Source organism: Pristiophorus japonicus, chromosome 5, assembly GCF_044704955.1.
Source record: "Pristiophorus japonicus isolate sPriJap1 chromosome 5, sPriJap1.hap1, whole genome shotgun sequence".
In the NCBI taxonomy this organism is placed as follows: domain Eukaryota; kingdom Metazoa; phylum Chordata; class Chondrichthyes; family Pristiophoridae; genus Pristiophorus; species Pristiophorus japonicus.
The window spans coordinates 276,618,517-276,644,098 of NC_091981.1; the positions used below are offsets into that span (position 1 = coordinate 276,618,517).

Here is a 25,582-nt window from a genome sequence, read left to right on the forward strand (position 1 = left end):
CTTCTGCCACCCCCCCCCCACCAACCAGTTGCTAGCAGGTCCCATTTCCTGTCTGATATCTACCAGGGATACCACTTCGTGTGGGAGAAATCGAACAGCCCTTCCTTCTCCTCATTCGAATTCCTCATCCACTTCCCTCAGCCATGTTTTGCAGGTTTTAATACTCAAAATTGCAGAGAGATCCAGCCAGCACGATCCGATCACAAAAGGAAAAATGATCCGATCACAAAGGGGTCTTTAAATATGTCCGATCCAGACCAGGAAGTCTCTCTTTTCACACATGCCCAGAGAGTTTTTAGCGCAGACTTGAAGCTCCACCCCCCCCCCCCACCCCCAGACAACTTCAGAGGGCACGGCGCCAAATTCTAATATTTGTTTGGTGAAACTCCCGATTTTTTTTTTCTGCCACGAACGTACATTAAAAAAATCTCATTTTAATATGCACGGGCTCCAAAAATCCATCAAGTGAAAAATAGGAGCCTATGTCCGGATTTCATTTTTAACCAAAATATCTCTCACTGTACCCAAGATATTAACATACAGCTGCCATTGCACTCCTCACAAAATGAATCACAGTTTGTGCATTTTTGGCATTTCAGCATTCCAAGTGTCAGGAATTTCATACTTTTGAACTGACTACTTGTTCACATTTTTTGTAAAAGTTCGTGGGCTTATAAACAACCAACTTTAGGTTAAATGATTCTGTTGGGGTTAACTGCTATCTGTATGTTACATAAGTCGTTTACAAAGCTCCTTTGATGTGAAAATAATGTTGTCACCTCTAGTTTAGTCCTGTCCCATAGATGACAACAACAACAATTGTGATCACTTAAGTAGCGCAATTAACAGCAGGACATATTTCTCAATGTGTAATTTCATTATTTTAATTGATGTATATAATTGTACATGTCTCTTGTGGCCTGTAGTAATGGAAAGAGTTTGCTATGCTTCAGTTATCTGTGTATCAGTCTGAGACGACTTCATTTAAAAAGCAGTCTGTCCTAAGTAGCTTCAGACTGAAAGATAATTTGACTTGAGCGTGGTCATAAGAGCCCGGTATTAGCTAAGCACTACCTTATTTTGTGGAATATGGGCTCCCAAGAAACTGCAGGTGCTGGTTCTTGAATGAGTTAAGTTGAGCAACTCACCGGATTGATCATTTTGACTGAACTAAACCTACAAGTTCTTTTTAATCACAGTAAGATGGAGTCCAATTTCTGCAGTGAATGTGAACTAGGTGAAACATTCGGAAAATAAATTCAGAGTTTAAAGGTCATAGAAACTGAGGGATGTGGATATGTTGCCAAAGGGCTGAAGAGATTTAAAAATGTAGATTCTAAGCATGGACCTAACTGATGAGACATTTTAGAACTATAAAAGGTATTGATAAGAATTATTGATGAAAACAAGGATACTGGGGAAAATATATATTGAGATTTTATTGCACTATGGAAATTCCATGTTTTCTCTCTCAGGAGTTTGGCAGAAGCTTCTGGAACCCATAGCTCGTCTCCGAAAAGATTCTGATATGCTGAAACTCTTCCCAGACTACCTTAAGGGAGATGACCTCTTTGGCCTGACTGTTTCTGCAGTCACAAGGATAGCGGAATCGGTATGTGGTTTTTACAATGTACAACAACCATCAAAGGGAATCCAAGTTTTAGAATGTGCCTCTGCTATAGCAGTAGGTTTGACCTTTTTTTAAAAAAACTAAGATTTATCTTTTAAGAAAATTAGAATTTTAGAAAATCCACTTTGTAGCAAAGGTTCAGGAATTTTTCCTCACTTTAAGAAGCCTGAGCAAACGATGCAGTTGTCAGTGTGTGTAGTACTGAAGGAGTACTGCACTATCCGGATGTGCCATTCTTCCAATGAAATGTTAATGCAAAGTGCCGTCTGTTTGTATTGGGCCCAAGTTTCGGGCCGCGCCTAGAACGGCGCAGCCCCAACCTGGACGCCCGTTTTTCGCGCCACAAAGTGCGCCTAAAAAAAAAAAACTTGCCTGTTCTCCGGCTCCCTGCAGGTCCTCTGGAGCTGGGCATGACGCAGCACGAGCTGTGGGGGTGCGGAGATAGGTCCCTCTGCTGAAAACAGTGCCGGGACCTCTGCACATGCACGCTACAGTGGGCGCGCATGTGCAGTAGCTCCAGGCGCCCAAAACTGTGTGGGAGGGGCCGAAGCACGCAGCCCCTAGCCCTGATCGAATGGCCTCACTGGGGCTGCATGGATAAGGCTGCACCTCCCATACCCAGCCCCTGCTTCCTCCCGACCCGACCTGACCCCCGCTCCCGCCCTCGGACCGGACCCGGCCCGCGCTCCCCCACTCCCGGACCCGACCCGACCTACGCTCCTCCCCACTTCTCTCCTCCCCCACCCTTCTCTCCTCCCCCGGACCCGACCCGACCCGCGCTCCTCCCCCCCCCTTCTCTCCTCCCGCCCCTTCTCTCCTCCCGCCCCCTTCTCTCCTTCCCCCCCCCCTTCTCTCCTCACAGACAGTGAGAGACAGACAGACAGAGAGATCGAGACACTGACAGAGACACACTGGGTGGGGTGGGGGGTCCCAGCATGCTGTTGGAGGGCTCCCGGTGCTGCAGTCGGTAAGTAGAAAATGTTTTATTTATTGATGATTTTAAATTTTTTTAATTTTTTTTTTGATTGATTTATTGGTTGATTTATTGATGTATTTATTATTGATGATGGCTCGCTCTTTATTTGTAAAACTGAAGTGTTTAATGTTTGTAAACTTCACTTTTAAACCCCCCCTCCCCCCCCCATTCCCTACGCCTGATTTGTAACCTACGCCTCATTTTCTAAATGTAGACAAGGTTTTTCTCAGCGTACAAAATCTACACTTACTCCATTCTAAGTTAGTTTGGAGTAAGTTTTCACTGCCTAAACTTTCAAAGCTGGCGTAAGTGGCTGGACATGCCCCATTTTGGGAAAGAAAATCTGTTCCAAACTGAAACTGTTCTGACTGACTAGAACTGGAGCAAACTAAATGCCGAGAATTGCAATTTCTAAGACACTCCATTCTAAACCAGTTGCTCCAAAAAAACAGGAGCAACTCAGGCCAAAACTTGGCCCCTACATGTGGGTGTTGAAGATTCCATGGCACTGTTTAAAGAGGAGCTTGGAGTTCACCCAGTGTTCGAGCCAACATTTCTCTTTCAACCACTACCACCAAAAAATATTAACTGCCCATTCATCTCATTACTGTTTGTTGGAATCTTGCAGGGTCCAAAATGCTGCCAGGTGTTCCTACATAACAGTCCTTCAAAGTAATTCACTAGACGTGAAGGTCTTTGAAACTTTCCTTATTAATTTGAAGGCGTTATTGTTAATGCCAATCATTCTTTCAAACTGAAGACAAAAAATAAGTTTGGATGAAGAAGGCTTTTCAGCCATTGGATTTCCTAATTCCAGGATACCAATCTTGGTTCGATTGATGCACAATATTTTCAATGAAAGAAAACTAAGAAAGTTACGGTAGAATGATTCTCAACCCGCAGACGAAAGCCTTAAATCTCCCATTTTAAAGAACCGACTACAGTGTACACTAAGGTCATGCGGTATGGCTGAAAATTACATACCTGGTGTTCTGACCACAAATGATTGTGCTCGAAGATGGCTGTACTTCCATTATTTTGTACTTTTCTGAAAGGGTTTTGTAATTTTGATTGAAGATTGAAATTATAGGTCTACAGGCAGGAGAAGAATTGCTTTTGATCATTGCTTATATTAAAGAGAAATTTGAGGTTTAAGACGTGAACTTCAAAATTTGGATTTGATTGGTATTGTCAGTTAAGACCAAAGCTTTAACTAAGTATTATGTTCCTAACACAGATGAGGCTGCACACGGAGCTTAAAATAACAGTGACCTCGGTCTTTATTAAGACACTCCAGAGTCAGGAACAGGCCTTAGGGGGCCGGCTTATATACAGTGCTCCCAAGGGATGCTGGGATCCCTTGGGACTTCAGGGGATGCGCTCAGGGGGTGACAGAACATGGGAGTGCATGCTTTACAGATACACAACATCACTTCCCACCCACCCACAAAGTCAAAGTGAAAACTATTTACAAGGTGAGGCAGTCGGGAGCCTTTCTTTCCCTGGTGGACTGCCTCGGTACAAATGTCTATTCTGGTTTGTTGGCTGGGCTGGCGTGTTGTTGGCCCTGCAGGGCTGCTGGGTGAGCCTGGCCTTGTTGGGCGTGATGGGTTTGATTTCCTGGTCCGGGGTGGTGTCGTTGATCCTTTGGGTGTGTGTTGTGGGCTCGAAAAAGGTGGTGTCTGCTGTGGGTTGTTCAGGGCAGTCTGTGAACCGCAGCCTCGTTTGGTCCAGGTGCTTTCTGCAAATTTGTCCATTGTCTAGTTTGACTACAAACGCCCCACTCCCTTCTTTAGCCATCACCGTGCCCGCGATCCATTTGGGACCATGTCCATAGTTTAGCACATACACAGGGTCATTCAGATCAATTTCCCGTGACACAGTGGCGCGACCATCGTTTACATTTTGTTGCTGCTACCTGCTCTCTACCTGATCATGCAGGTTGGGGTGAACCAGCGAGAGTCTGGTTTTAAGTGTCCTTTTCATGAGTAGCTCAGCCGGGGGCACCCCTGTGAGTGAGTGGGGTCTCGTGCGGCAGCTGAATAGTACTCGGGACAGGCGGGTTTGGAGTGAGAGTTCTGTGACTCGTTTAAGGCTATGTTTGATTGTTTGTACTGCCCGTTCTGCCTGCCCATTGGAGGCTGGTTTAAACGGGACCGAGGTGACATGTTTGATCCCATTGCGGGTCATGAATTCTTTAAATTCGGCACTGGTGAAATATGTCCCGTTGTCACTGACCAGTATGTCAGGCAGGCCATGGGTGGCAAACATGGCCCTCAGGCTTTCAATGGTGGCGGTGCTTCCCGACATTATTTCACATTCAATCCATTTTGAAAAAGCATCTACCACCACCAGGAACATTTTACCGAGAAACGGGCCCGCATAGTCGACATGGATCCTTGACCATGGTCTGGAGGGCCAGGACCACAAACTTAGTGGTGCCTCTCTGGGCACAACTGAGCACACACGCTGCATTGCCATACACTGGTCTCTAAGTCAGAGTCGATATCGGGCCACCACATGTGGGATCTGGTTATCGCTTTCATCATTATTCTACCCAGGTGTGTGCTGTGGAGATCCGAGATGAACGTCTCCCTGCCCTTTTTGGGTAGCACTACGCGGTTACCCCACAACAGGCAATCTGCCTGAATGGACAGCTCGTCCTTGCGCCGCTGGAACGGCTTGATTAGCGCTCGGATGTCATCCCAGTTCCAGTGGATTTTGCCCAGCCAGCTCCTTCCAAGCAGTGTGGGACCATCGCCCGGGACAATCCAGAGTGGCAGTTCGTGCACCGTGCCCTCGTAGGACCGATCTTCCACTGCCATGTGGTGGTTAGCAGGTTTTGCAGAGCTTGCAGCTCGTCGGAGGTGCCCCATTGTTCCACAGATCTTGCAAACATACCCTTTGAAGTGGCATGAACATGCTGAATGGAAGCCTCCACAACGCCAACAAGGTGTGAATTGTCTTGCATTCATCCATTGTTGCGGACTCTTGAGTCATCTGGGTCACCTGAGGCCTGCTGGCAGTTGCAGACTTGTGGTTTCTGTCCTGTACATTTCTGCTCGCAAACACAGTTCCAGTTAATTTATGAACATTGCTAGCACTTGTGTGCTGAGAGATTTGTTTGGTGTTGTCACTGGTGGACATAAACGCCTGTGCTATCGCAATGGCCTTACTGAGGGTTGGCATCTCTACAGTCAAAAGTTTTCATAGGATGGTCTCGTGGCCAATGCCCAGTACAAAAAAGTCTCTGAGCATCTGCTCCAGGTAGCCATCAAACTCACATTGTCCTGCAAGTCGCCTTAGCTCAGCGACGTAGCTCGCCATTTCCTGACCTTCAGCTCGCTGGCACGTTTAGAACCGATGCCTCGCCATCAACACGCTCTCCCTCGGGTTAAGATGCTCCCGAACCAGTGTACACAGCTCCTCAAACGACTTATCTGTGGGTTTCACCGGAGCCAGAAGATTCTTCATGAGGCTGTAGGTCGGTGCCCTGCAGACTGTAAGGAGGACCACTCGCCTTTTTGCAGCGCTTCCTTCTCCGTCCAGCTCGTTGGTTACAAAGTACTGGTCTAGCCATTCGCCATAGGCTTCCCAGTCTTCACCCTCCGAGAACTTCTCCAGGGTGCCCACAGTTTGCTGCATCTTTGCGTTGGATTTGTATACTCGTCGCCAGTTATTGTGTTCCTAACATAGATGATGCTGTGCACAGGGAGGTTAAAGTCACCAGGTTAAAGTACAGTGACCTCGGTCTTTATTAAGACACTCCAGAGTCAGGAACAGGCCTTGGGGGGGCCGGCTTATATACAGTGCTCCCAAGGGATGCTGGGATCCCTTGGGACTTCAGGGGATACGCTCCCTGGTGGCGGAACATGGAAGTGCATGCTTTACAGATACACAACAATGAGCCTTTTTCTTAAGCCTGTGCGTGATCCTCCCGACAACTCAATGGATAAATGTACCCTGTGGTCAATCAGGCCAAGATTCAATCCCTGGTTTATGCTGAATATATTTTGTGGGGGGTTTTTTTGTAATCGAGATAACCAAAATCTTCTACCATTGCTGCTTGAGTGGGAATTGGCTGAGTTTGTGTAACTTGGTGTTGATTTTGAATTGTTTTATTGTAGCTACCTGGAGTAGAGAACTGCGAAAACTACATGTTTCGTTACGGTCGCAATCCACTGATGGAGCTTCCGCTTGCAATAAATCCTTCAGGCAGTGCCCGGTCCGAGCCCAAGATGAGTACCCATGTCAAGAGGTTTGTGTTAAGGTATTTTTGTTTTCGACTTCACATTGTACAGCCCAGGGTTGCAGGTCACGTTGCTTGCTCTGCTGTGCCATGTCATGCCTACTGTTTACTAAGTGGTGCAACAACAAAATACAGATTAATGATGCATTGGTTTTGTTTGGTCTTTACCCCCAAAAAAATCATTATCAAATAATTACTGTAATGGTTTGTCCAGTTTCCCTGCCCCTCATCGATATGTTACCATTAGGTCAGCCATAAGTAGTGCATTTCCAACATAAAATCAGACATTTAAGCACAAGCAGAGCTTTTTCTGGCTCAATATGCCCATGTCACTGCAAGCTCCACACTAGAGTATAATTCTTGTCCTATTCCCCTGCACCTTGTAATGTGCTTCTTCACATGTTTATCAAAATTCTTGTTTAAGTGTTGTGAGGGATAAAAAGACAGCAGTGACCATTTATTTGAAATGGCTGAAAACATTTGTGCATTATTGTAAGCAGCCCCTTCTCTCCCTCAACAAAAAAAGCCAAACTGACAACTATATAAAGCATTATTAGTAAATGAATGACTCCTATCTGATTGTTGCACCCCTATTGCTTAGAAACCATGGCTGCTGTGTATATATACTTGCTGGATGAGTTGCTCAGCTTTGCTCATTGCATGTGCTGTTTCCCTTCACCTCTGCTTCCAAAGACAAAAAAAATATTTCTGGTGTTTACTTTTTTTAATTCCTATTGACCAAAAGGAACTTCAGAATTTTTTTTTTCCCCCCCTCTTTTTCTCTTTACTTCGTGCCAAATCGTGCTAGGCCGCACACACTGAACAGTACCAGTACGTCCAAGTCTTTTCAGAGCACAGTTACGGGAGAGCTGAATGCACCTTATAGCAAGCAATTTGTTCATTCCAAATCCTCTCAGTATCGCAAAATGAAGATCGAATGGAAGATTAATGTCTACCTGGCCCGTTCTCGGATCCAGGTCAGTGTTTTGTTAATGAAAACTGACGAGCTATGATTGAAATAGTGCTCCCAATGGTGTGGTGCATTGGAACGGCAATGTGCAGAGCCAAAAGATGATGAAACGAGATTTCAGTCCTCCTCCTTATTGGGGGAAGTGTTGTAGAAATTTTTCCTGAAGTGTTTGTTTAATTTAAATAAAAGCCTTCACATTATCTGTTGCTAGTTACCAGGGAAACGGTAATCGTGAATTCTATTGTGGTCCCTTATTATTTTAAAGAAAGCATCCAGGTTCTGTGTAAGCAGTGACAATTATATTCATATTCGGAAAGAATATGGGGCTTAATTGGTCTATGCTTGTAGGGTAAAACAGGGTCGTAGCAAATCAACAGCCTGTTTTACCTGATTTTTATTTTCCTTGTTAATACTCGATGTACTTTTTCAAAGCCGAGTTTCAAAAATACTGTCTTGTACATTTTACTCCATGGATTTTTTTTTAATGTAGATATTATTTGTAGTTGGCTCCAAACATTACTGCAGCACTTTACTGTGGGACGTCATGATCAAAAATTCTGCTTTTTTTTCTATGAAATCATAATTATATAAGTTGCATGAATGTTTAACGGCAGAGATTTCTTTTTCAGGGTCTTGGTTTGTATGCTGCCCGAGACATTGAGAAACATACCATGGTCATCGAGTACATTGGAACAATCATCCGTAACGAAGTGGCTAACCGGCGGGAAAAACTTTACGAATCGCAGGTAAAGTATACGCATTTACTGTCTGTTGGTTTGATACAACTCAGCCTTGCAATGTGGAATAGAAAACAGCTATATAAATAGCTATACAGTGTTGGATTTTAGCAGGCGATATAGCATTTTATCTTTTCATGCTTGTTGCTGTAACTTGACAAAAAATATCTTCCAACCCTACACGTTTTTTTTAATTTCTATTTGTGTACCTAAATCTCGATCTCCAAACTCATTCTACTTGCCATCCTTGCAGCCTGAAAGGAAAACTTATAGAAACACAGAAAATAAGTGCAGGAGTAGGCCATTCGGCCCCTCAAGCCTGCACCACCATTTCGTAAGATCGTGGCTGATCATTCCCTCAGTACCCCTTTCCTGCTTTCTCTCCATACCCCTTGATCCCTTTAGCCGTAAGGGCCATATCTAACTCCCTCTTGAATATATCCAATGAACTGGCATCAACAACTCTCTGCGGTAGGGAATTCCACAGGTTAACAACTCTCTGAGTGAAGAAGTTTCTCCTCATCTCGGTCCTAAATGGCTTACCCCTTAACCTAAGACTGTGTCCCTTGGTTCTGGACTTCCCCATCATCGGGAACATTCTTCCTGCATCTAACCTGTCCAGTCCCGTCAGAATCTTAAACGTTTCCATGAGATCCCCAATGTATAAAGGCCCAGTCGATCCAGTCTCTCCTTCAGTCCCGCCATCCCGGGAATCAGTCTGGTGAACATTAGCTGCACTCCCTCAATAGCACGAATGTCCTTCCTCAGATTAGGAGACCAAAACTGAACACAATGTTCCAGGTGAGGCCTCACCAAGGCCCTGAACAACTGCAGGAAGACCTCCCTGCTCCTATACTCAAATCCCATAGCTATGAAGGCCAACATACCATTTGCCTTTTTCACCGCTTGCTGTACCTGCATGCTAACTTTCAATGACTGATGAACCATGACACCCAGGTCTCGTTGCACCTCCCCCTATCATCAGTCAGGATCTGAATCCCTCCCCCCATTAACCCATTCACTGGGTTAGACAATATTAAATTCTTTGGATGGACACGCACAAAGCATAGTACTGTAAAAGTTTAATGTACTTCAGGACTTTACATGTTTTTACCACAATGGCAGAGCAAGTTAACTATTTTCAGGTAGAAGTTGCGGCGGGGGAAGCTCTTGTTGCCGAGCTATAATAGTGAATGTGTCACCGAGCTATAATAGTGAATGTGTCACCTTTGACACTAATAAGCAGCACCAACAAAACTTTTGGTGATATTCCTGGCCTGTTGTCTTATCTCTTCTGTCTTAAAGAGCAAATGCCTCATGCTGGCAATCTCTAAACAAAAACAGGAAATGATGGAAACACTTAGCAAGTCATTCAGCATCTATGGAGAGCAACAGATGAATTTCATGATTTAGCTCTGACAGAAGTGTCTACACCTGAAATGTTAACACATCTGTTCTCTCCACCGATGCTGAGCGTTTCCAGCATTTTCTGTATTTCTTTCTCCCAAAGAGGTTCTGAAAACCAAAACGAATTGCTGTTGCGGGCAAAAGGTTGATTGATGCCAAGTGTCAAGAGAGGCAGGCAAAGTGAAGAACAGGGATGATGCACAAAGGTTTCTCCTGCCACTCCATTATTAGAATTAGATGAAAATGGTTCCGAAGAAGAAAGAAGAGCAGTACCTGTATATTTTTTTACTTGAGTCTTGTTTAAATTGAGAGAATGATGGTTTTAGCTTGGCTTTTACCTTCCTGAGTTATGGTTAACAGTTTGGTATACTCTCAGTTAGGTTTAAAATTGGAAAATGTTGGATTACTCCCCGTAGTTGTAATTCTTAGTTGCTTCTCATGACACTCTGGCCAAAGTTTTGGAATAATGCACATCTGGTTTAATGTTCCTACGAGGCTATAGCACACGATTGTGTGGACTCCATTCTGGAATAAGGAGCAGATTGCTTTTGCTGCATAATCCCAATATTTCAGAGTGAATTCAGCTATACACAACAGAGTAATTTAATTTGTTCATTTTAATGAACGGAAAACTCTGCAGGACCCACTGACCTCCATGCCTGGCGTAGGCTCCCAATAAACAAAGCTCTGCATGGGATCTCAAATTTTAAAATGTATCCTTTATAGTTAGCCGACCTTTTATACATCTGTCCCATCTATTTTGGATAATGTTTTGCGAATCAAAATAAGTTTCTTTTTGACAGCAAACTTAACTTCATTCTTCATCTTAGCTATCAATTAATTACCAATAAAAGTTAAATCCACATTGTGAATGAACCCTTAACACTGTTAATACAAATAAAAGCATGAACCAAGTTATCTTTTTATAAGCTGTCAGGTTGCCATTTTAAAGTGTTTGGTCAGTGCATGAATAGATTTTCATGCTCGTTTTGGAATACTGCACTGGGACATTTAACATCCATCCACAGGAACAAGCAGGTGACATGATGACATCTGCACTAATGTAGCACACCCTCAGTACTGTAATGGAGTGTCAACTTAGATTAAGTGGTTACGTTCTGGAGTGGTGCCAAATCCTATATTCTTTCAAATGACAAGTGAGAGGGGAGAAAGAAAGAAAAATACAAATTGAAGATGAGTGCTGCACTTTTAACTATTATTGACATCATCTGAAAGCTCAATCTACAGTAAAATTTAAAGGAAGTCTAGCTTCCAAAAAAACTTACATTCCCAACAGAATACGCCTCCAGTTGTCTGCACTAATTTGTTTATTAATTCATCTGCACCAGGCAAGCATATTCCAAAGTGGAATTAAAAAGAAAAGCCATTAACTGCTGTGTGATTGTCAGGAGCTTTACGTCACACTAGTTTATACTCGAGGCTAGAAGACATTGGGGAAGCTCTGCCCCCAGTGGGAAACACGCATGGATTTGTCACAGATAAGTAAAGATGAGCAAAGATATTTGGTCCCATTCTGACATAGAACCAGACAGTTCTTCCCCTCACAACTTCCAACTGCCTCTTTGAAAGACTCCAGGGTTTTGCTTCAACTATCTTATCCAGAAAACAATTTCTTACTCATTACATGACTGCCATCAATCCTGGACTTGTTTTTTTTGCCAGTTTACACCTGAGCTCCCTTGTCCAGCAGTTGGAGTTTAACTTGAAATAGTTATCAAGATTAATCTTTTTTTACTCCACTTAGTATCTTGTAGAGTTCCTTTTTAAAAAAAAAAATGTTTTAAGTGCATAAAAAGAGGAAGCATTTTCTGTGTATTACTGAAGTGAAAAATCAGAAACAATTCTTAAAAAAAAAAAAAATAATGCCTAGCTTTCCGGGTACTTTCTATCAGCAATTCAGCAATGTAACATCATAATCGGGTGACAGTAATTACTGCCTGCTGTCAGTAAATGGTAAGTAACTTTATGAGCTCAATTTTCCCCAAGCTCGTTTTCTGGCTTAATGCCAGAGTTACACCAGGTTTTCTAGGCCAGAAATGCGGCAGAAATATCTTGCCAAACTTTCCTCGATGTATAATTCAAATTTGGCGCCACACAGCGTGTCCAGTCTCCTCGGGGGAGGGGGGGGAGAAAGGAGGGTGAAGCCTTGATCTGCGCCAAAAAGATCGGGTTGCCACGGTAACCAGGGACACATGCAAGCTGAGGCTGCAAAGTGAAACATACAGCCAGCTCCCAACACATTAAAACATATAGCATCAACTTAAAAACACATTAAAATATATTGCATTAACTTACCTCCAATTATTAAAGCCGGTCCCGCCTTAGCCCAGGCCGAAGGGCTTGCCAGTCTGCTCGCCCGCCCGACCCTGGCCCCGAGTGCCCTCCCGATCCTGCTCCTAGCCCAGGCCGAAGGGCCTCCTCCCTCCCAGTCACCACACCTAACTACACCCGAAAGGCTTCCCCCACAGCCCCTTCCATCCCCCACCTTCCTCTCTCTCCCCCTCTCTCTTACTTTTCCTGCTGCTGCTGTCCGGGCATCTGCTGCACTCACCTGTGCCGATTTCCTTACCTGCACCGATTTCTTTAACTCTCCACAAGGGTTTTCTGCAGAGGCCACATACGCTGGCCTAAGCAAAACTGGGGTAACTCTCAGCTGCCCAAACTTGCCTAAATTGCCAGAATTGTTGCGGGTGGCAGGTTATGCCCCTTTGGCTGAAAGAAAAAGTACTAAAAAAAAATCATAACCAACTGAGTTACGTTAGTGCAAATTGTTTGGGGAAACTGTGGAGTTTAATTTGGGCAAAAAAAACGGCGCAAATCACTGAGGAAAATTGAGCCCTTGGTTTTCCTGTGCAGGTGGAAAAATGCAATTGAATCAACGTTGGTAACTAGATATTGCAAAGGTGTCATTTAAATGGGTCTTGAGAATGGCCTTTTTCTTCAAGTTGCAAGCCTAGTAACATATGTTGAGCTTCTGATTGGTCCCCCAAAATAGTATTAGCTCAAAAGACTTATTCTTGTTTTTGTAGATTTCTCAGAGCTCTCGGGTTGTAGTAGAGGTAAAGCAGCACTAAGTATTTTAAGATAGTCTGTGTAATTCTCATCCTTGTTTTCAAATCCCACATGGCCTCGCCCCTCCCTAATCTTTGTAACCTCCTCCAGCCCTACAACCCTCTGAGATCTCTGCATTTCTGGCTTGTTGTGCATCCCCAATTTCCATTGCTCCACTATTGGCGGCCATGCCTTCAACTGCTTCGGCCCTAAGCTCTGGAATTCCCTTCCTAAACCTGCTCTCTCTCCTCCTGAAAGATGCTCCTTAAAACCTTACTCTTTGACCAAGCTTTTAGTCACCTGTCCTAATTTTATGTGGCCCAGTGTCAAATTTTTGTTTGCTTCTGTGAAGCACTTTGGGACGCTTTACTACGTTAACTACTTGCATTTATATAGCGCCTTTATGTAAAACCTCAAGTAGCACTTATTCTTTCTTGACTTGTTTACAGAACCGTGGAGTGTACATGTTTCGCATCGACAACGATCACGTTATTGATGCAACGTTGACTGGAGGTCCTGCAAGGTGGGTGTTTTTGCAAATAAAGTCTAGAGTGAAATTCTCTCTTTCTCTCTACTCCTCCCCCCGCGCCCCCCCCCCCCCCCCCCACCGCCGGGCAATTGTAGTCTTGGAATTGGAGATTGTTATGTGTTTCTGTTTCATTATAGTGTTCAAATTGCTAACATTCTTCAGGGTATTCAGCGTGCAGTACTTTGTGAGTGCACTGACTGCATTTGTGTGAGTTACATATTTTCATTAAAATATAGATGCTGCCCTTTCCTACATTCCAACCTTTTAAACGTCATACAGTTTTTTACAATGGCTCACTTACAAAGCAATAAATCACGCAACATTCTTGTGTTGGCATGATACAGCCTTGAAGCATAGTTAGTTGCATGTTGCCTGTAACCTCTTCAAAACTGGAGGCAGTATTACTGAATTTTTTTTTAAAGGGGAATCTTTGGTTTTACCAACATAAGAAAAGTCAGGACAAGAAAAGGCGATTTAGCCCAACAAAATTCATCTCCTATGCTAACACTCCCTTAATAGCATCCATTTTGAATGCCCCAAATGTTTGTTTCGACTGCACACCTGGAAGATTGCCCCAAGTATTTGTCACTCCTTGTGGATTGGATTGGAGAAGGAGCAACTGTATTTAGGAAAATCTTGTTGGTGTGAAATTGAACTGGTAATTTGTAAACTCTCTCCTGATAAATGACTGAAATATGGGGTGCAACCTACCCACACCAAGTTCTTTGTTTCTCCTCCAGTTAGAGAACTGCAGGGTAAAAGTACTTCCCTTGTCAGAGAGGGTGGCATCAAATGCATGATTCTAAGACTGTCTGGTTCCCCCAAAGTACTGGGGAGAATTTACTAAGTGATTTTCTATGTTTTTATTTTTCATCTACATGGGTGCATCTGGTACGTTTTTGATTAAATATTTTGCAGGCCACTATCCTGAACATCGAATTGATTTAATGCCAAACTGCACCTTTGTAAGTGGAATGCACATAGTATTTAGTGCATGATCATTGGAATAAGTTCTTAAGTTTTCCCTGCAAACTATCTAACTTGTAAATATCTGAAGCCTTGATCTTCTGCTTCAGCAGTATTGACCTTTGTCAATATATCTCAATAATTCCTACACTTGCGCTAGTGCAAGGTAGCGCACCAGCAGTTAGTGCAGAGCTGCCCAGTATCTGATCCTGAACCCAAGATTGTGTGTGCCTACTTCTCCTATTTCTTCTGCAATGACTCCCAACAGTGGCTCATCCGGCATCTGTATCCACCCCTACCACTCTTGTAAATTTCAGTCATTCTACATCCTGAAAGGTGTGACCTCTGACCTATTTCTCTCAATGTGCAGTTGACTCCAGCCACAGCCATGCCGCACTTGCCTTACTTAGAGCAGATTTAATCTTTAGCCTCTTCAGTGGCTGAGAGATATCTCCATTCCAGTGGCACCAGCTAGTGCCAGTAAAGCAGCTCCCTAGTTGCTAGGATAATACGAGGTGCTGATCTGTGACTCAACCAAAGTCGGCATCTGTTGGGATTTTGAAATGTTACAGGAGCACCGAGGATTTTCCAAAAAAAGATGAAGAAAGAAGAAATATTCCCTATGTAGCAGAGTGAGTCATTTAATAACTAACACAGATTAGGCTTCGCGCCCCAAGGTTTGAATTCGGGGTTAATCCTAAATCGAAGGGATATACTAACTTCCTCTCTTTCACGGTTTGCTCACCCAACATCAATGTGAATGCTGCGAGCAGTGTCCTGATGGTTTTAATTATAGTATGTGCAGAACTTAGGGTTCATTACTTTGATCACATGGTTCTATTTAAATTCTATTTGGAAATTAACAAAGAAGTCCAGTCCACAGATAAAAAATATCTTTGTGTTAAAAGAACCAGCCAGCTTGAACTTCCAACCAATAAAATTGGAGTCATGTGATCTTGTCTTTTAGTAAGCTCCGGTGACTTCGAATCTTGTCTTTCATATTCATACAACAATTTCTGGTAATCGAATGTGCGCTATAATCTCTCTCTTTCAGATATATTAATCATTCCTGTGCACCAAATTGTGTGGCTGAGGTGGTGACCTTTGAGAAAGAACACAAAATAATCATCAGCTCCAACCGTAGGATCCAAAAAGGAGAGGAGGTAGGTCCATCTTGTAAACAAAACACTTCAATGGGTCGGCTTTACAGCTTCTAAAGTCAACCAGTGCTGAGTTTACAGTAGTTTCTACAGGCAACTTGTCAGCGTTAAACATCATTGCAGTTAATACTGGAGAAGGACCTAGAGAGGCAGAAAATAAAAAGGAACGAGTTCTGAGTTACATTTATATTTAGGCATATTGGGCCTGAATTTGTGGTCGAGGCTTCCACTAACCAGCAAAAAAAAATCTATGAACTTACCTTCTGCCTTGGGATCCATGCGCTCCTGGGCCTCAATGCGTAGACATGTGGAGAGGCCCACGTATCCCAGGGGCGCATGTGGTTCACAAGCGCCCCTGGGATCACGTGGGCTGGCCCAACCAATCAAAGAAGGGGCTCCCATAAGTACGGAATCCCCATATGGATGAATGGGAATTTTAAATAAAACATTTAACACAATAAATAATTTTTTTTTAATTACATATTTAAAATTAATTAAAATACAATATAATTAAATATTTAAAACAAAAATGTAATTTTTTTGAAAAATAAATGTCAATGTTTTAAAGGGGCTAAAAATAACCGTAACTTACATGTGTTTTAATGTTTAAATGAATGAGGGAAAAAATATTTTTTTGTTTTTTAACAGACTTATGCTGGTAAAAGCAGGCCTTATGTCTACTTTTACCAGGCTTAAGAATATCTGGGCAGAAGTTGGGTAAATAGCCCAGCTCTCCGCCTGCTGATGCCCTTTTTTCTGGGATGCGGATAATCTGTCAAGAGAATTCTTGACAGATCGCAAGTCCCGGTTTTTCACGCATGCCTAAACCCGGAACTTGGGCGGCCCCTACAGGTGTGTGCGCACCTTGTACGCAGCCGTAGGGGCCACTAAATTACGGCCCATTGTTTTGTTAGGCTATTAATTGAACCTCTACTAGGATAAGAGCGTAGCAAATCCAGGGCTCTTCAAGCCCACTCTATCCAGAGTCCATTCTATGATGGACTAGCCTCCTACAACACTTGTTCATCCCCTAATTTAGACATTGATGTCTATTTTCTATGATTATTTTAACACCGGGGGCAATCTATTTAGTTTTACTGTGTATTACCTTACATTTAAAATAAATGGGTTCTCTTTCAGCTTCAAAATGAAGCCAACTGAAAAATGTTGAACTGAGGTGTAAAAAAAAAATCAATGCTGTTAAGAATAGTCCGTGAAGTGGTTACATCCCCTCCCTATCATGCCTATTTGCTTTTTCGATTCCACCTTGACATGTTTCCGATGTGGGGGAAGTCCAGAATCAGAGGACACAGTCTAAGGATAAGGGGTAGGCCATTTAGGACTGAGATGAGGAGAAACTTTTTCACTCAGAGTTGTTAATCTGTGGAATTCCCTACCGCAGAGAGTTGTTGATGCCAGTTCATTGGATATATTCAAGAGGGAGTTAGATATGGCCCTTACGGCTAAAGGGATCAAGGGGTATGGAGAGAAAGCAGGAAAGGGGTACTGAGGTGAATGATCAGCCATGATCTTATTGAATGGTGGTGCAGGCTCGAAGGGCCGAATGGTCTATTCCTGCACCTATTTTCTATGTTTTCTATGTTACCAATACGCAAAATTTCAGTCCCAATGTGTATTATCTTACATTTCTCCACATTAAAATTGATCAGTCTTTCCTAGCCATAACCCTTTGTTTTCCCATAACCCTTTGAATGCTCTCAGATTCTCTTAATGTTTGTCACATGGTCACATAACGTTGTCGTCTCATCAGCAAAATTTGTATTCATCATACGCAGTCCCTCAGAATCGAGGAAGACTTGCTTCCATTCCTGACGTGAGTTCTTTGGTGGCTGAACAGTCCAGTACGAGAGCCGCAGACCCTGTCACAAATGGGACAGATAGTTGTTGAGGGAAGGGCTGGGTGGGACTGGTTTGCCGCACGCTCTTCCCGCTGTCTGCGCTTGATTTCTGCATACTCTCGGTGATGAGACTCGAGGTGCTCAGCGCCCTCTCGGATGCGCTTCCTCCACTTAGGCCGGCCTTGGGCCAGGGACTCCCAGGTGTCAGTGGGGATGTAGCACTATCAGGGAGGCTTTGAGGGTGTCCTTATAGCGTTTCCGCTGCCCACCTTTGACTCGTTTCATGTGAAGGAGCTCAGAGTAGAGCACTTGTTTTGGGAGTCTCGTGTCTGGCATGTGAACTATGTGGCCTGCTCAGCGGAGCTGATCGAGTGTGGTCAGTGCTTCAATGCTGGGGATGTTAGCCTGGATGAGGGCGCTGATATTGGTGCGCCTGTCCTCCTAGGGGATTTGTAGGATTTTGCGGAGACATTGTTGGTGATATTTCTCCAGCAACTTGAGGTGTCTGCTGTACATGGTCCATGTCTGAGCCATACAGGAGGGCAGGTATTACTACAGCCCTGTAGACCATGAGCTTGGTGGTAGATTTGAGGTCCTCGTCTTCAAGCAACTTTTCCTCAGGCGGCCGAAGGCTGCACTGACGCACTGGAGCCGTTGTTGGGTCTCGTCGTCGATGGGAGGCTCCCGAGATATGGGAAGTGGTCCACGGTGTGGGGCACTGCTGTGCGGTGAGGACAGGTTGGTGAAGGATCTTTGTCTTACAGATGTTTAGCATAAGGCCCATGCTTTCGTACGCCTCAGTAAATACGTCGACTATGCCCTGGAGTTCAGCCTCTGAATGTGCGCAGATGCAAGCGTCGCCCGCGTACTGTAGCTCGACGACAGAGGTTGGGCTGGTCTTGGATCTGGCCTGGAGACTGCGCAGGTTGAACAGGTTTCCACTGGTTCTGTAGTTTAGTTCCACTCCAGCGGGGAGCTTAGCGGCGAGAAAGATTGAGAAGAGAGTTGGGGCGATGACGCAGCCCTGTTTGACCCCAGTCCGGACGTGGATTGGGTCTGTGATGGATCTGTTGGTAAGGATCACGGCCTGCATGTCGCCGTGGAGCAGACGGAGGATGGTGACGAACTTTTGGGGGCATCCGAAACGGAAGAGGACGCTCCATAGACCCTTGCAGTTGATAGTGTCAAAGGCCTTTGTAAGGTCGAAGCAGGCCATGTATAAGGGCTGGCGCTGTTCCCTGCATTTTTCCTGCAGCTGTCGCGCTGCAAAAATCATGTCTATTGTGCCCCGTAGGGGACGAAATCCGCACTGAGACTCCGGGAAGAGCTCCTCGGCCACGGGAAGACGAAGGTTGAGGAGGACTATAGCGATGACTTTCCCAGTGGCTGATAGGGAGATTCCTCTGTCGTTGCCACAGTCGGACTTGTTCCCTTTTTTAAAGATGGTCGCGATTACTGCATCTCTGAGATCCCCCGGCATGCTCTCCTCCCTCCAGATGAGAGAGATGAGGTCGTGTATTCGCGCCAGCAGGGGCTCTCCGCTATGCTTCAATGCCTCAGCAGGGATTCCGTCCGTACCCGTAGCCTCGTTTTTGAGCTGTCTTATGGCTTTTTCTACCTCGTGCAGTGAGGTCTCACTGAGGTGGTGGCGGGTAGCATGCTGCAGGATGGAGTCGAGAACACTCGAGTCAAAGGCAGAGTCTCGATTGAGGAGATCTTCGAAATGCTCCTTCCAGCGGGCCCTGACTGCCTCGGTGTCCTTGATGAGTGTTTCCTCTTTTTTGGCCAGGAGTTGGGTGGGCTCTTGGGTGTTTTGTTCGTAGGTGGCCTTGACTGCGATGAAGAATCCTCACACATCATGGTTGTCGGCCAGCTGCTGTATCTCCTGTGCTTTCTTCATCCACCACCTGTTCATTAGGTCACAGGTTTTTTGTTGGACCTTCAGCCTTGAGCTTTCTGTAATGCTGCTTTGCTGCTCCCGCGCTGGGTTGTTGTTTAAGGCTCAGAAATGCCCTGCGCTTGGGATCTATTAGCTCTTGGATTTCCTGATCATTCTCATCAAGCCAGTCCTGGTGTTTCCTGGTTGAGTAACCAAGCGTCTCTTTGCAATCACTGGTTATGGAGGCCTGGAGGGCAGACCAAGCACTGTGGGCATTCTGCACCTCTGGGTCGTCAAGGCACGCCAGGTTAGCTGTGAGGCGCTGGCTGTATAGGGCTCTCTTAGCTGGGTCCTTAAGTGCGCGGCATTACCTTTTTTGCGGCACTGCTTCTGCTGCCCCCTCTGCTTTGGGGCTATGTCGATGTCGATTATTATTACTACTAGGGGGATCAAGGGGTATGGCGAGAAAGCAGGAATGGGGTACTGAAGTTGCATGTTCAGCCATGAACTCATTGAATGGCGGTGCAGGCTCGAAGGGCCGAATGGCCTACTCCTGCACCTATTTTCTATGTTTCTATGATGATGGATTGGATTAGGCGGTGGCCTGTCCAGCAGTCATCGGCTCCTGTCATGGCGCGGGTGATGCGCACAGCCTTGCGATCCCCGGCTCGGGCGATGACATAGTCAAGCAGGTGCCAGTGTTTGGAGCGAGGATGTTGCCACGATGCCTTGTATTTGTCCCTCTGGCGGAAAAAGGTATTGGTGATGACAAAGTTTATATTATACATATGCCCTCCTGTATCATTTATGAATAGTGTGACCCGCAAGAAACAGAAAATATATGGAACTCCCCTTGTTGTCCCTCCAAGCTATTTCCATTTGTCACCATGTTTTGCGCTCAATTGCTAAGGCAGTTTTCAATCTGTTTAGTGAATATATTAATTCCATAATCATTAATTTCTTTCTATGTGGAACTTTGTCAAATGCCTTCTTGATGTGCAGGAAGGTTATATTGATGCAACTGACCTCATCAAACAATTGCATTTCTCTTCATTGGGTATTCTTTGCCTCACGTCTGGCTCTGTTGTAGACTGATTGATGGAGCCGATTGCTAAACTTAGTCAACAACTTCATTATCATTGTATCGTGCAACTATTAGGATGATAGAAAGCAAACTAGATGTACCTTCGTCTTTTCATCAAGCATTCCTATGTTTCTAAAGAAAAATGTAATCAGAGAGTCATTTATTGGGACATTAGTATTCTTGCCATCTGGTCAAGTTGCTCTTTGTACATTTCATTCCTTGAAGTAATGGAATCAAATAACATAAAAATGTGAAAACAACTTAAGAACGTTCCCATTATTTCCCTGGTTTTTGACTGAAACGTTTATATAGTTTGAGCATCAAGTTCACTCAGTGCAGGAGGAAGATCCGGTTATGGTACGTATTCAATCCTTATTCTGATATTGCCAGTCTTGTAACGTGGGTCACTAATTGGTTGGGAGGTAGGACAGAGAGAGTAGGTCTAAAAGGAATGTTTTCTGATTGGCGAGTTGTAACAAGTGGTGTTCCCCAGGGATCTGTACTGGGGCCTCAGCTTTTCGCCAGATGTATTAATGAATTGGATGAAGGAATAGAGAGTTGTATATCCAAGTTTGCAGATGACACGAAGTCGTGTGAATGGGAACTGGGTCTTTGAATATATTTAAGGTGGAGATGGACAGATTTTTGAGCGATAAGGAAGTAAAGGGTTATGGGGAACGGACAGGTAAGTGAAGCTGAGTCCATGATCGGATCAGCCATGATCTTATTGAATGGCAGAGCAGGCTCGATGGGTCAAATGGCCTAATCCTGCTCCTATTTCTTATGTTAGGAAGTTATAAAGCGACATATAGACTAAGTGAGTGGGCAAACTTTGGATCTGAGAACGACAAATCAGAGCATATTCTTAATACTGTGGATAAGCAATTGGATTGAGGTGTCCAGGTACCTAAATCACTCAACGCTAGTGTGCAGGTACAAAAAATAACCTGCTAATGGAATGTTGGCCTTTATCTCAAGGGGGGTTCAAATACAAAAGTGAAGAAATGATGCTACAGTTGTATGGAGCCTTGGTCAGACCCCATCTGGAGTACTGTGTTTAGCATTGGGCACCGAATCTTAGGAAAGATATATTGGCCTTGGAAGGGATACAGTGCAAATTCACCAGAAAAATACCAGGGCTTCAAGGATTAAATTATGAGGACGGGTCCCGTAAACTTGGCTGGTATTCCCTTAACTTTAGACGGTTGACGGGTGATTTAATGGAGATGCTTAAAATGATTAGATAGAATAGATACAGATAAACTATTTCCTTTATAGGGGAATCCCAGAATAAGGCGGCATAATCTTAAAATTAGAGCCAGGCCATTCAAGAGTGAAATCAGGAAGCAGTTTTTCCACACACACAGTCATGGATATCTGGAATTCTGGAAGGCTGTGGATACTGGGCAATTGAAATTTTCAAGAGTGAGATCAACAGATCTTTATTATCGAGAGATATGGACCAAAAGTAGGCAAATGGAGTTGAGGTACCATGATCTAATGGGCAGATTGGCCTACTTCTGTTCGTTTGTATGGATGTATATTTAAGAACATAAGAAATAGGAACAGGAGTAGGCCATACGGCCCCTCGAGCCTGCTCCCCCATTCAATAAGATCATGGCTGATCTGATCATGGACTCAGCTCCACTTCCCCGCCCGCTCTCCATAACCCCTTATTGTTTAAGAAACTGTCTATTTCTGTCTTAAATTTATTCAATGTCCCAGCTTCCACAGCTCCCTGAGGCAGCAAATTCCACACATTTACAACCCTCAGAAGAAATTGCTCCTCATCTCTGTTTTAAAGAGACGGCCCCTTATTCTAAGATCATGCCCTCTAGTTCTAGTCTCCCCCATCAGTGGAAACATCCTCTCTGCTTCCAATTGTCAAGCCCCCTCATAATCTTATACGTTGCGATCAGATCACCTCTCATTCTTCTGAATTCCAATGGGTAGAGGCCCAACCTACTCAACCTTTCCTCATAAGTCAGCCCCTTCATCCCCGGAATCAACCTAGTGAACCTTCTCTGACCTGCCTCCAAAGCAAGTAAATCCTTTTGTAAATATGGAAACCAAAACTGCACGCAGTATTCCAGGTGTGGCCTCACCAATACCCTGTATAGCTGTAGCAAAACTTCCCTGCTTTTATACTCCATTCCCTTTGCAATAAAGACCAAGATACCATTGGCCTTCCTGATCACTTGCTGTACCTGCATACTATCCTTTTGTGTTTCATGCACAAGTACCCCCAGGTCCTGCTGTACTGCAACACTTTGCAATCTTTCTCCATTTAAATAATAACTTTCTCTTTGATTTTTTTTCTGCCAAAGTGCATGACCTCACATTTCCCAACATTATACTCCATCTGCCAAATTTTTACCCACTCACCTAGCCTGTCTATGTCCTTTTGCATATTTTTTGTGTCCTCCTCACACATTGCTTTTCCTCCCATCTTTGTATCGTCAGCAAACTTGGCTACATTACACTCAGTCCCTTTTCCAAGTCGTTAGTATAGATTGTAAATAGTTGGGGTCCCATCACTGATCCCTGCGGCACCCCACTAGTTACTGGTTGCCAACCAGAGAATGAACCATTTATCCCAATTCTCTGTTAGTTAGCCAATCCTCTATCCATGCTAATATATTACCCCAACCCTGTGAATCTTTATCTTGTGCAGTAACCTTTTATGTGGCAGCTTGTCAAATGCCTTCTGGAAATCCAAATACACCACATCCACTGGTTCCCCTTAACCACCCTGTTTGTTACATCATCAAATGAGGAGGATGTAAGAGGTTGCAGGGTGACTTGGACAAGTTAGATGAGTGGGAAAATGCATGGCAGATGCAGTATAATGTAAATAAATGTGAGGTTATCCACTTTGGTGGCAAAAACAGGAAGGAAGAATATTACCTGAATGGTGACCGATTAGGAAAAGGGGAGGTGCAACGAGACCTGGGTGTCATGGTACATCAGTCATTGAAAGTTGGCATGCAGGTACAGCAGGCGGTGATGAAGGCAAATGGCACGTTGGCCTTCATAGCGCGAGGATTTGAGTATAGGAGTAGGGAGGTCTTGCTGCAGTTGTACAGGGCCTTGGTGAGACCACACCTTGAATATTGTGTACAGTTTTAGTCTCCTAATCTGAGGAAGGACATTCTTGCTATTGAGGGAGTGCAGCGCAGGTTCACCAGACTGATTCTGGGATGGCAGGACTGACATATGAAGAAAGACTGGATTGACTAGGCTTATATTCAGTGGAATTTAGAAAAATGAGAGGCAATCTCATAGAAACATAAAATTCTGATGGGATTGGACAGGTTAGATGCAGGAAGAATGTTCCTGATGTTGGGGAAAGTCCAGAACCAGGGGTCACTGTCTAAGGATGAGGGGTAAGCATTTAGGACCGAGATGAGGAGAAACTTCTTCACTCAGAATTGTGAACCTGTGGAATTCTCTACCACAGAAAGTTGTTGAGGCCAGTTCGTTAGATTTATTCAAAAGGGAGTTAGATGTGGCCGTTACGGCTAAAGGGATCAAGGGGTATGGAGAGAAAGCAGGAATGGGGTACTGAAGCTGCAAAAATGTTCAGCTATGGTGCAGGCTCGAAGGGCCGAATGGCCTACTCCTGCACCTATTTTCTATGTTTCAAAAAACTCCAGCAGATTTGTCAAACATGACTTCCCCTTCATAAATCCATGCTGACTTGCCTGATCGAATTTTGCTTTTCAAAATGTCCTGCTACTGTTTCTTTAGTAATGGACTCCAACATTTTCCCAACCACAGGTGTTAGGCTAACTGGTCTTATAATTTCCTGCTTTTTGTCTGCCTCCTTTTTTAAATGGGGGAGTTACATTTGCAGTTTTCCAATCTGCTGGGACCTCCCCAGAATCCAGGGAATTTTGGTAAATTACAACCAATGCATCCACAATCCCTTCCGCTACTTCTCAAGACCCTAGGATGCAAGCCATTAGGTCCAGGGGATTTATCTGCCTTTAGTCCCATTATCTTACTGAGTACCACCTCCTTAGTGATTGTGATTGTGTTAAGTTCCTCCCCCCCCCCCCCCTATAGCCCCTTGACCATCCACTGTTGGGATATTGTTAGTGTCCTCTACCATAAGGACTGATACAAAATATTTGTTCAAAGTTTCTGCCATCTCCATGTTCCCAATTACTAATTCCCCGGACTTGTCCTCTAAGGGACCAACATTTACTTTAGCCACTCTTCCTTTTTATATACCTATAGAAACTCTTGCTATCTGTTTTTATATTTTGTTCTAGTTTACTTTCATAGTCCATCTTCCCTTTTTTAATCATTTTTTTAGTCATTCTTTGCTGGCTTTTAAAAGCTTCCCAATCTTCTGTCCTCCCACTAGTTTTGGGCTCTTTCTTTGCCCTTGTTTTTAATTGGAGCTCTTTATTAGGATTATCTCAACTTGAAAGAATTCTGTACGCTACAGTGTCCCTAAAGCAAATGGGTCAAGAACAGAAAGTGATTCATTTTTAATTTTGGGAGGAAAAATTATTTAATGTAGTTCACCCTGTCTAAATTAATAATTTATAACTTGCCTTGACTGCCTGCCCAAACCCAAATCTATAGTGTTAACACAGCATGGTCCAAGGAGGTGAAAGGGAACCATTCCCCTACTTGATGGTAATAGTGATCACACCAGGTAGTTTTATGCTGAGCTGATTAACGTACTCATGGGAGCACCCTCACCACGAGGACTGCAATATTTAAAGAAGGCAGCCCACCTTCTGCGGGCAACTGGAGATGGCCTAGTAAATATGGCCTTACCATCGTAACCCTCATCCCACGAACAAATGTTTAAAAACAAAAAATTTTGCTCTGCTTTAATTGCAAACACCCAATCTAATCCTGCAAACCTCTTGAATTGTTGTGAGGAGCATTACTACTGTAATGTCCTGAAAACACTCAGCCATTTCAAGGCTGTATATTGTGTGTTTTGCAGAATTGTAGCTTCTGCATCTTTCATTACCAATGAAGATGTAAAAGTTATTTAATCCCATTGTTGGTTATTGTCTGAGGCTTGCAAACTCCCTTTCT

At 44.1% G+C, this 25,582-nt stretch overlaps 1 protein-coding gene across 1 annotated transcript in view; it reads left to right on the forward strand.

Annotated features, from left to right (window-relative positions):
* The window catches only part of kmt2ca (lysine (K)-specific methyltransferase 2Ca), a 420,190-nt gene that overhangs the window by 392,748 nt on the left and 1,860 nt on the right, over nucleotides 1-25,582 (forward strand). The window contains exons 56-61 of the mRNA XM_070881651.1: nucleotides 1,476-1,612; nucleotides 6,734-6,876; nucleotides 7,664-7,832; nucleotides 8,455-8,571; nucleotides 13,491-13,564; nucleotides 15,591-15,699. Coding sequence (XP_070737752.1) covers nucleotides 1,476-1,612; nucleotides 6,734-6,876; nucleotides 7,664-7,832; nucleotides 8,455-8,571; nucleotides 13,491-13,564; nucleotides 15,591-15,699 — 749 coding nt within the window. The remainder of the gene's footprint in view (nucleotides 1-1,475; nucleotides 1,613-6,733; nucleotides 6,877-7,663; nucleotides 7,833-8,454; nucleotides 8,572-13,490; nucleotides 13,565-15,590; nucleotides 15,700-25,582) is intronic.